The sequence below is a fragment of the Macrobrachium nipponense genome, chromosome 12 (genome assembly GCF_015104395.2).
Source record: "Macrobrachium nipponense isolate FS-2020 chromosome 12, ASM1510439v2, whole genome shotgun sequence".
Lineage (NCBI taxonomy): Eukaryota > Metazoa > Arthropoda > Malacostraca > Decapoda > Palaemonidae > Macrobrachium > Macrobrachium nipponense.
The window spans coordinates 5,204,950-5,217,235 of NC_087205.1; the positions used below are offsets into that span (position 1 = coordinate 5,204,950).

The 12,286-nt window shown below is 40.4% G+C and overlaps 1 protein-coding gene across 2 annotated transcripts in view; it reads left to right on the forward strand.

Moving 5' to 3' along the window:
• Nucleotides 1–12,286, forward strand: part of LOC135224315 (protein mono-ADP-ribosyltransferase PARP3-like) — a 123,942-nt gene that overhangs the window by 68,582 nt on the left and 43,074 nt on the right. For both annotated transcript variants that reach the window (XM_064263183.1, XM_064263184.1), the window contains exons 5-8: nucleotides 430–579; nucleotides 2,841–3,017; nucleotides 3,759–3,856; nucleotides 4,811–4,990. In XM_064263183.1, coding sequence (XP_064119253.1) covers nucleotides 430–579; nucleotides 2,841–3,017; nucleotides 3,759–3,856; nucleotides 4,811–4,990 — 605 coding nt within the window. The remainder of the gene's footprint in view (nucleotides 1–429; nucleotides 580–2,840; nucleotides 3,018–3,758; nucleotides 3,857–4,810; nucleotides 4,991–12,286) is intronic.

A 12,286-nucleotide genomic window follows, 5' to 3' on the forward strand; every position in this document is an offset into this window, starting at 1 on the left:
AAGAGGTAAGATTTATTTTAAAAATTAAAATTTTTATAATAAAATTTATTTTTTAAATACCTCTCTATTATGTATCACCTCCCACCTCCCCACTCATGTGGACAGAAGAAAAAACTTAATTGAAAACTAGATGCACAAACCACCCGAAAAGGGTTGGTAAATAGATGGTTCAAACTAAATGATCCTATTATTTTTTTTTTTATTTTTCACTTTTATCATCTTCCCGTGTGATGCGGGAATACAGCTATCATAATAGGTAAGGATTTAAAAAATTAATTTTATAAAAATTTCTATAAACATAAGATCTTATTGAATAGATTAAGAGGGAATTATCCATGCAACAATTGCACTAGTATCCTTTTCACTTTATCAGCCTTCTGGTAGTATTGCTGTCTTTTGAGTTTGATGACAATTAATATTTACAGGGAGAACAGGGCAAGTGGTCAGCTAAACGCGAACCATCCGTCAAAGATGCTGAGAAAACTTTCAAAAAAACTTTCAGAGAAAAAACAGAAAATGGCTGGAATACGAGGCACAATTTTACACAATATCCTGATAAATACTACATCAAGAATCTTAGTAAGTCTGGTGTTAGGGATTGATTGAAGGTAATAAACTTACTAGTTTATATATTTAAGATTTTGCAGCTGTTGTTTGAAGATTTAGTTTTGTGAATGTTGACAGCATTTAACCCTTTAAACCCGATTGGACGTATTAAACGTCGATATAAATTGTCTGTTGGGTGCCGATTGGACGTATATACGTCGATATAAAAAAAGTTTTTTAAAAAATTCGCGGAAAAATAGTTATAGGCCTACTAGGCAAAAACTTTTGAATCACGCGCCTTGGGGGATGCTGGGAGCTCATGGATTAAGGCGTTGTTTTGTTTACAATAGTTACCCAGGCGGGCAAGCGCGAATTTCTTTCTCCTCGCACTAAAAAAACATCAGCGACACATCTCAGAAATTATTTCGTCACTTTGACATAATTTTTGCACCATTTTATATTAGCCGTTACATGGAGTATTATATATGAAAATGTGCGCAATTTCATGTAGAATACTATTTAAAACAACTCATGGTTGTAGCTTTTATCAGTTTTGAAATATTTTCATATAAATAAGGATGTGCCAAAATTTCAATCTTCGGTCAACTTTGACTCTACCGAAATGGTTAAAAAACGCAATTGTAAGCTAAAACTCTTATATTCTAGTAATATTCAATAATTTACCTTCATTTTGCAACAAATTAGAAGTCTCCAGCACAATATTCCGATTTATGGTGAATTTATTAAAAAAACTTTTTCCTTATGTCCGCTCGGTAACTCTTGCGAAAAAATCATCAAATTTTTTTGTCCGATTGTCGTAATGTTTGCACCATTTTAAATTAGCCATTACATAAAGTTTTATATATGGAAATGTGCGCAATTTCATGTAGAATACAACAAAAAACAACCCATGGTTGTAGCTTTTATCAGTTTTGAAATATTTTCATATAAATAACGATGTGCCAAAACTTCGACCTTCGGTCAACTTTGACTCGACTGAAATGGTAAAAAAACGCAATTGTAATCTAAAACTCTTACATTCTAGTAATATTCAATCATTTACCTTTATTTTGCAACAAATTGGAAGTCTCTAGCACAGTATTTCGATATATGGTGAATTTATGAAATAAACTTTTTCCTTACGTCCGCGTGGTAACTCTTCCAAAAAAATCCTAAATTTTTTCGTCCGATTGTCGTAATGTATGCACTATTTTAAATTAGCCGTTACATAAAGTTTTATATATGAAAATGTGCACAACTTCATGTAGAATACAACAAAAAAACCCATGGTTGTAGCTTTTATCAGTTTTAAAATATTTTCATATAAATAATGATAAATAGAAAAAATTCGTCTTTCTGTCAACTTTAACTTGACCGAAATGGTCGAAAACTGCAATTGTAAGGTACAACACTTACAGTCTAGTAATATTCAATCAATTACCTTCATTTTGCAACAAACGGGAAGTCTCTAGCACAATATTTTGATTTATGGTGAATTTTTGAAAAAATCTTTTTTTTTATGTCCGCGCATTACGAATTCATGCATCATTTTGTGATAATATTTTCTCTGTGTTGCCTTGATCATTTTACAATGTGTTATATACCAAAATGATCACAATTTAGTGTATAATACAACAACAAAAATTAACTCGTTAGCTTTAACCGTTTTGCTCACAGCACGATTTGTATACAATTATATATGAAATATTTTCGCACTGTCATATATCCCAATATTTATGTATGGTAATGATATTTTTTTCATTTCTGATGATTGCATACTAAACTTCAGGCAATGAAAAAAAAGGAGCCAAAAATGAACTCTTATCTTGAAATCTAAGCGTGCCGTGATTTTTTGAAAAAAAAAATTTCCGCTTCGGCGCTCACTCGTGAACGCCACCGGCATAAGGGAGACGATTTTTAAAATACTGCTTCAGCGTTTAAGGGTTAACACTGGTGTAATCTAACTAGATGAAGTTCTCATGGCTTTATTAGTTTCAATATAAAGGTGTGGATGTGAACTACTTCAGGATTTTATGATCAAGTAGAGGTAGTCTTTTCAGATTTGTCTAGGTATTTTCACTACACTGCACTTCTAGTACTATCATGGTTTCTCAAATTTCATGGTCTTTGGAGCTATAATTACTTAATCTTTTAAGATGATTATTTGTCATGATACTTAAAACCTTAATGCAATGGAAATTTTTGTTTGCTAATTATTCAGTAAAGTAGATGCATAACTTTTTTCATGTGAATGTTCTTTGAAGGTTCATAACAATATTACTGGTTTTTACTAGCTGGATCTCTTCATGATGAGGGAGGAGACTGTGACGATGAAGAAAAAGAATTAAAAGAGGATGAAAGTAGTGAAGCTGACAGTGATGACCATCCTCTGGATGACAGAACAGAGCTAATGATAAAGCTAATACTTTCAAGAGAAGCTTTTATTAACCAGATTTCAGTTTTGAAGCTAAGTATGTTTTTTGTGTTTGTTTCTTATTTTCAAAATGTGGACAGTAACATTTCATGTTTTACTTACTAAAGTTTTCATCACTAATTTTTCTGTGAGTTCCGATTAGATATTGTTGAATATCGGAAGACATTAGTGTAAGGAAATTTGAGAAACAAATTTTGGTTTGTTCTTACAAAACCCATTGATCATGTAGGGCTCTCATTTATCAGGATATCCCTAGGCTTATGAGATCTTGATGTCTTTAAGAATTGAAAAGAAATTATGTAGTCAAAATGACATGGAGTTGAAAATAAATAGGAATTTATTAATAATACTTATTGCATACATATAAAACATTGTAAATTATTGCACTACAAAGAGTGTAATATCTTTATTTTCTATTGAAGAAGTATTATTGTTGCTTATACCAGGTATTACAAATGAAAAAGTAGAAAGGAAAAGAAAAATGTTTAAATTGTTCTTAATTTTGATGGTTTTAATAATTTTCTTTTAAATGACCCCTACTTCCTAAAAAGATGAAATTAAAACATTCCCAGACATCCTCCAGACATCTCAGTGATATTCAACATCAAATTATTTAGGGTCAATTTTGATTTTCTATATAATGTCATTAGACATAAAACAAATGTTTGAGTGATCCCTGTGAGTTCTTAGTGGTTTTGTTAAACTACTTGAGAATATTTCAGTCATATTTCAATATGAGCTTGTGTTGAAATGTCTTTATAAATTTTTTTTTTAACAGATCCAAAGAAGTTAAGGCCAGAAAAATTATCAGATAGATTAATGGAACAGGCTGAAGAAGCACTAGCTGCAATTGAAAAGGCAATCAAACTGCGTAAGGTAAGTTTCTCAATAACTCTAGTCTATCTCAACTAATAAATTTGTATTAGTGTATGGAAGATTTACTAAACCTTGGTTAGTTTGTCATTTTCTTATTGGATTTTAGGTTGATGGAATGGGTATGGTCATAATTTTTGCCTTGCTAAAATTGAAGAAACAGTTTACATTATGATTTTGTTTGATTGTTTATGATGATAAATGTTGCTGAACAACTTTGTCTTATTTTCCATTCTTTAAATGGTTGTATAACCTATTTCTGAAAATATTAGCTACATATCTTGGCTATAACTCAAAGGACTTGCGTGGTGTACTTTTATAATACCTGGTAATTGCTACTCTGGAACCCAGGCAGGAAAACAGGTTTGGGGCTTCTATAAATTTAACTTTTGCTTTTCTGTGGCAAATTTCAATGTATCTAATAAAAGAAATGACTGAAGACAGACTTCCTGAAAAGAAGGGTACACAGAATGTGCGTTTGATGATTAAAAGCCCTTATTGGCAGATGGCCGAAGTCATTGTTACTTTGAGCCTGGTAGGATTTTGTTGACTTTTTGGGCCATGGAAGATTTCTTTTGGCACTATTACTTATCAAGCAATGGGCCAGAAGTACTGTTGTGGATTGTAAAGAAATTTATACACTGATAAAATGAAATTGTATTGCATTAATTATTATATGACCTTTTGAAATTCAGGGTAATTTTATGTAATGTATAATTTCAGATTGTATATGTGCATCTACCTGATAAATGTATATTTTTTAATTTTTTATTTTCTTGCTTTTCTTGACATTCCCAGTTTCTTTCAGCCAAGACAAATCTTGCACTTGAAAGTAACTTGCTCATTTCTTGTTGAGGAAAGCCTTAAAATGTTTTACATCTCTGTTGTAAAATAATTTTCACAGCATTGTTTCATACATAAATCATCCAATTTTAAATATTGCTTGAATTCTTGCAGCCTTCTCAAACTATGATTGAACTCTGGATGGATTTTTATAACACTGTACAACATCAAGATGCCGAAGAAATTAACACCATTCCAACCAGTGTTGATGCTGCTTCCTCTTTATTATTAAGGAAACAAAATACTATGGCTATTCTTGAAAACATCAAATATTCTTGGAATCTCTTAGAGCAGGTAAGAAACTTATTTTTGGAATCTCTTGGAGTATGTCAGAAGATTAAGCAATGGATGCAAAAGTTATCGTTTTCCTAATTGTTACCGAGGAATACTTTTTATTGCATGATCTCTGCAGTATGTGTTTGTTGGTATCTAGGGATACAAGAGTATTTTAGTGAATAGGTGTTTTAAATATGTTATACTAGTAGGGAAACACCAAGACTTACAGTGATAAAAAAGGGTAAACCTTAACAATATTGAGAACAGCATTACATATTAAAATACTGCAAATTAATAGTATTGGAAGATGCAAATGGGAAAGTATACTATTTTATAAATTTGAAATTGACTCTCTTCAGACCTAAAACTGCAGAGTTGGAGAAGTCTTTCGTAATTTTACAGAAACCTCTGCAGCTGATGTGTTTTTCATTTTGAAAATCACAAAAATTAAGTACTAATATATTGGTTTATTAACATAGAAGTATGAGGAAACCTGCATAAAGTAATACTATACTATTAATTATGGATTGTTGCAGAAACCCCCTTTATGTAGTGTGTGTGACCACAGTGGGTTAAGTATATTTTAATTTAACCATACCACTGAGAGCCTACAGCTTATTGTGGGATCCAAACCACATTATATTGAGAAATTAATTTCTAATCACCAGAAATAAATTCCTCTTGATTCCACGATGGCAGAGCACAGAATCAAACTCGCGACCACTGAATTGGTAGATGAGCATGTAACTCACTTGGACAATGAGGAACTAGATCACAGTGGTAAAGCAGGGTTTTTGGGTGAGGGAAAACATCAAAAGAGTGAATTATAAGAATTTTATTAGTCTAACTTCTCTTAGGGAGCCCCAGCTAGCCTAGCCTAGATTGCTGTAAAGTCAAAAGGGTTACATGATTTCATCCTAATCTAACCTTACTTAAGGCATATATAGATAGATTCAAATAGGGTTTTGTCTTAATCTGCCACACCTAACCTATCGTAACCTAGGGCACTGTAAATTCAAATAGGGTTGTGTTCTAACTTAACCTGACCCAAGATATTGTAAATTCAAATAGGGTTTGGGCCTCGTCCACCACATTTAACCTAACTTAGCCCTACGTTACTGTTAGTAAAAATAAGGTTGCATGCTTACTACCAGACCTAACCTAAACGTGGGCACTGTAAATTCAAATAGGGTTTTATCCTAACTTACCACACCTAAGTAAAACCTAACTGGCAAGAGAAAGGTTCCTTCTCAGCCAGGGTTTGCAGTTGAAAGTTCGTACTTACACTCCATTTAACCCTTTTTCTTACGACTCTTACGAACAATTACGTCTGTGGGCTGCGGCAGTGACTTGAGCGGTAAGCGTAAAGATGTTTATATCTTTATTTGTTCAAAGATGTTATCTCCTACAATTTTCAAGGTAGACTCCTCAGTTTTGTTACTTTTTTGCAGCTAATTACTAATTCTATACAATGGCATAAAAGTTCACCCAAAGTAACTAGTAATTTGTAGAAGAAATGAGTAGAAGCTATGAAATATGAGGACATTTTGTGCTTTTCCCCCCAAATAAATTGACAAAAAACCTAATTGCGAGAAATTCTTTGTTTTATTCTATAGCTTACCTGTGTAAATTACCTATTAAATACAATGAAAAAAATCTTTAATTATAGGAAGGAAATTATGAAAAAATGAATGACAAGTAGCATCACGTTTCCCATAAGAAAGGGGGTAGCCGTCAGTCGTGATCCGTGAAAAGTTTTCATACCTTTATTTTGGTCAAATATGTATAACTGACAGTTTTGTACATGAACTTTCCTGTCAGATATATACTTAGCTTTACGTCTCTGACGTCACGACAGAATTCAAAACTCGCGGCACACGCGACAGGTAGGTCAGGTGATCTACCTTACCCGCCGCTGGGTGGCGGCTGTAAGAACCAATCTCCCTTTCCAGCCAGAATTTTTCTGTCGCCGGTGACGACTACACCTGTGGTTGTTACCTCCTGACAGCTTTATTCGATTCTCGTTGCCGTGGATTTATTTGGACTGACTTTCGGTGAAGTACCTGATCTTGTTGGCTTGGCATACGCATTTGTGGATTGTTTTTGGATATTGATTTGGATTTTTCTTTGATTTCAAGATGTCTGATTTAGAGGTTAAGAAATCTTCTATGTTTAGGGTGTGCTCTATGGATGAATGCAAGGTGAGACTACCGAAAGCTACGGTAAATCCTCACACAGTTTGCTTTAAATGTAGAAAGGCTTCGTCTAGGAGTTCTAGTAAGTCTCGTATTAGCGAGGTAGAAGAAAATCCTGTTGTAGCATTAGAACCTTCTCCAGTTTCAGCTCCTGCGCCCTGCATCGAACCTAAGGATACGACTACGGAAGTGGCAACCATGAGAGCCACGATCCTTAGCATGGAAAAGAAGATTCGTTCGTTGCAAGGTAAGAGTAGTGAAGGTGAATTGTGCAGTGACCCCAGTGCAGTGGAGGGTGCGTCTGATCGGCTCCTTAATGCTTCCAGGCCTAGACCTCTTCCAGACTCCCAGTCCCAGTGGAGGAGGAAAGTCAACAGCCGCAGGAAGGTTAGGGAGAACTCCCACCGATCAGGCGTCCCCTCGGTAGATCCTGATGTTCGTACCCAGGCTGCCCTTGTTCGCGCGAAGAAGGAGGTATTGCGCCAATGCTTCTCTTCTTCTTCCTCACCTTCGCCTAGAAGAGGATGGAGCGCCTCGGATTCTTCACGACCGCTGAAGAGAGCCTGGAAGGCTCCTGGCGCCTTTCCTTCCAGCCCGGAAGTTTTTCCAGAAGAGCCGGAAGTAGAGATCAAGAAACCCAGGAGGGAGCAGGAGTTCTCGCCTCATAGTAGGCTTCGAGCCTCTTCTCCGGTGGAGGATTTTGCAAGATCTCCAGCTCGAATTCTTGCGGGGCTGCAAGCGCAGATTTCGGCGCTGGCGGGCTCCTTGGCAGGAGGAATGCGTCGGAAAGACGTCTCTCTCCCTGTCAAGAAGTCTAGGATTCCTTCGCCTGTGTTACCTTCTCAGTCAGAGTCGGCTCTCTCTCCTGTATCAGCGGATGGAAGGAGGCGTCTTCCCTCGGCAGACGCTTGTCGTCTTCCAGGCGTCAATCGCCCAAGAAGCTTTCTCCTGGTGACTACATTTCTCCAGTAGAAAGGGATCTAGCGCCTAGTAGGCGCTCGTCTAAAGACAGGCGTACAGCCTCGTCTTCTCGCTCCTTTCCGAAGATCCTTCAATCTCCGGATAAGAGAGCCTCCTCTTTAATGGATTCGTCAAGAGACAGGATCTCGCCTTTTGTTAGGCGCCTTGAGCCATAGTAGCGCTACTCCCCAAAGTAGACGCTCTCCCGCTCCCAAGCGCGGTGCGGAAGATAGGCGCTTTTCTCCTGATAGGCGCGGCTCTCCTATTAGCCGCTCTGTTCGGGACAGGCGTGTAGAGCCTGAAAGATATGTCTCTTCTGGGAGACTACCTTTTGAAGAGACACACAAGTCTAGATCGAAGTTTGTGGAGCATGGTAGACGCCGGTCACCTAGTAGGCGACCTTCTCCAGGGCTTCGCTCTTCTGTAAGTAGGCGCCAAGAGCCTAGTAGGCGTTCGCCTCATGGTAGGCGCAGCTCGCCTGGCAGCCGCTCTCCTTTGGACAGGCGCATGGATCCTGTTAAGCGCCTTGAGCATAGTAGGCTCTCCTCTCCTAGCAGGCGCTCCCCTTTGGAAGCCCGGGATTCTAGGAGTAGTCTTAAGGATCAAAGAGTACGCACTCATCGAGTAGGAAGGAGGCTCATTCGAGAGGAGCTCTCCAGAAGCTTTGGCTTCCCCTGATAGGCGCCAGACTGCTACTAGACACTCACTAGACAGACGCACTTCTTTAGAGAAGTCTAACTGCCCTCGTAAAGAAGCGGAGGGTTCTTCAGTGGAGGAAGTTGAACCTTCAGAAGAGGATTTGGTGAAGGACTCTTCAGTTTCGTCCTATAAGATCCTTACAGATCTCCTTCTTCAAGAGTTTGGAGACTCCCTTACTCCCGTCGCTCCTCCGTCTCCTCTCTCTTTATTCTCGACTTCGAAGAAGACGAAAGTTTCCGCTTGTGTGAGGATGAAGCCAACCATCTCAATGAAGAAGGCTTTGAGAGGTTTTGGTGATTGGCTGCTTTCTAAGGAGAGAAAGGGAAGACTGTGTTTTCTTTCCCTCCTTCCAAGCTTACGGGCAGACTAGGGTTTTGGTACGAGTCTGGAGAACCCCTAGGCCTGGGTCTTCCTTCATCGGCGGATGCGGACTTCTCTTCACTGGTGGATGCAGCACGACGCTCGGCTTTTTTGTCTGCTAAGACTACCTGGGCTATGAACGAGCTTGACCACCTGTTGAAGGGAATGTTCAGAGTCTTGGAAGTTTTCAACTTCCTTGACTGGTCTTTGGGGGTCTTGGCTAAGAAGACTCAGAACCCGGATGCTATTTCGCCAGAAGATCTCAACAGTGTTCTAACGTGCATTGATAAAGCAGTTAGAGATGGATCGAGCGAAATAGCCTCCCTGTTTGGAGCAGGGATCCTTAAGAAGAGATCAGTCTTCTGCTCTTTTCTGACAAAGTCTGTATCGCATGCCCAAAGAGCCTCGCTTCTGTATTCGCAGCTCTCGCCTCTGCTATTTCCGAAGAAGATAATCCAGGACATCTCAGGATCTATCTCTGCGAAGGCGACTCAGGACATGCTCGCGCAGTCGGCACGGAAGCCTAGGACCTCCTTCCAGACGAAGACGAAGAAGGAGACTCCAGCTAGACAGGAGCCCTTTCGAGGGGGCCCTCCTTCTAGAGCCTCTACCTCGAGAGGTAATAGACCTTTCCTTTAAGAGAGGTAGATCCTTCTCGCGCTCTTCCAGAGCTAAGAAGTAGGGAAGTAGTCCTCCAAACACCAGTAGGTGCCAGGCTTCTAAGATTCTCGGAAGCCTGGGCAAAGAGAGGAGCGGACAACTGGTCCCTCTCGATTATCCGGAAAGGATACCTGATTCCCTTTACGGAAAGACCACCGTTGACGACGACTCCGAGGGAGTTGGTGGCCAGGTACAGGGATCCCATCATGAGCCTTGCTTTAACACAAGCAGTGGAACAAATGTTCGAGAAAGAGGCTATAGAGCTAGTGAGCGACCCTTGCTCAGCGGGCTTTACAACCGCCTTTTTCTAGTTCCAAAAGCCTCAGGAGGATGGAGACCGGTTCTGGATGTAAGCGCCCTGAATTTCTTTGTAGAAAAGAGGAAGTTCGCCATGGAGACGACATCCTCAGTGTTGGCGGCCCTTCGTCCAGGGGATTGGATGGTGTCCCTAGATCTTCAGGACGCTTACTTCCATGTGCCTATCCATCCTTCTTCAAGGAAATACCTCAGGTTCATGATGGGAGGAAGGATATTCCAGTTCAGGCCTTGTGCTTCGGCCTTTCAACAGCCCCTCAGGTCTTCACAGGCCTAATGAAAAATGTAGCAAGATGGCTACACTTGGAGGGAGTCAGAGTGTCCCTTTACTTGGACGACTGGCTAATCAGAGCCAAGTCGCAGAAAAGATGTTTGGAGGACCTACAAAAGACCCTTTTCATGGCAAGTTCTCTGGGACTTTTGGTGAACTTTCAAAAGTCTCAGTTGATCCCCAGTCAAGATCGTATCTATCTGGGGATTCGGATGGCTTCTCTGGATTTTCGGGCTTTTCCGTCTCCAGAAAGGATAGCCTGAGGGTCAGAGAAAGTCAAAGCCTTCCTAGAGAAAGACGTATGCACAGCGAGGGAGTGGATGAGTTTGTTGGGGACACTCTCCTCGTTGGAGCAATTCCTTTCTCTAGGAAGGTTGCACCTCAGACCTCTCCAGTTCTTTCTACATCGAAACTGGAGGTGTCGTTCGCAAAACCTAGAGTTCTCCTTCGAGATCTCAAGGGAAATCAAGAAGGACCTCTCTTGGTGGGCCAACCCTCTCAGGTTTGCAGAAGGGATGTCCCTTCACATTCCGAACCCCAACCAAGTGTTGTATTCCGACGCCTCGGAAACAGGTTGGGGAGCAACGCTCGGCTCAAGAGAAGTGTCAGGCACCTGGAAGAAGGAACAGGTGACCTGGCACATCAACAAGAAGGAGCTGATGGCTGTTTGGCTAGCTTTGAAAGCTTTCGAGCCCCACGTCCTAGCTTCAGCAGTACAGATCAACTCGGACAACACCACAGCCCTGGCTTACATCAGGAAGCAGGGGGGGACTCACTCTTTCTCCCTGTACGAGACAGCAAAAGAACTTCTGCTGTGGGCAGAGGAAAGGAAGATTTGTCTCCTTACCAGGTTCGTACGGGAGAAAAGAACGTCAGAGCAGACCTCCTAAGCAGGAAAGATCAAGTCCTGCCTGCAGAGTGGACTCTTCACGAGGATGTTTGCCAGGACCTGTGGAAGCTTTGGGGCAAGCCTCATATAGACCTCTTCGCCACAGCCAAGAATGCGAGGATAGCCAACTACTGCTCTCCGATATCGGACCCGAGGGCAGTGTCGATAGACGCTTTTCTACTAGATTGGAAGGGTCTAGACATGTATGCTTTTCCTCCATTCAAGATACTGGGAGAGAGACTAAAGAAATTTGCAGAATCGGAGGCAGCAAGGATGATGCTGGTAGCCCCGTTCTGGCCCGCACAAGTATGGTTCACAGAGGTACTGGAATGGTTAGTAGATCTTCCGAGAACATTACACAGAGGATCGATCTGCTCAGACAACCCCACTTCGAGAGGTATCACAAAAACCTCCCCGCTCTAGATCTGACTGGCTTCAGACTGTCAAAAGTTTGGTCAGAACGAGAGGCTTTTCTGCAAGAGTTGCAACAGCTATCGCAGCAGCAAGAAGGCCTTCTACCCTTAGAGTCTACCAATCGAAGTGGGACGTCTTTCGGCGATGGTGTAGGAACCATCACTTTTCCTCTTCCAGTACCTCTGTGACCCAAATAGCAGACTTCTTACTTTTCCTTAGGGAAGAAAGTGGATTGGCGGTATCAACCATTAAAGGCTATCGTAGCATGCTGTCTGCAGTGTTTAGGCACAGAAACTTAAACATTTCAGAAGATAAGGACCTTCATGATCTAATAAGATCGTTTGAAACATCCAAGGTTTCGCCAGGGATTCCGAGTTGGAATCTGGATGTAGTGCTACGTTACCTGAGGTCCACTAAGTTCGAACCGCCTCAGTCTGCCTCGTTTAGAGACCTCACGAGGAAGACAATTTTTCTCATGGCATTGGCTTCCGCAAAGAGGGTTAGTGAACTCCATGCACTAGAAGGAAATGTGGGATTCAGAGGAGATGCAG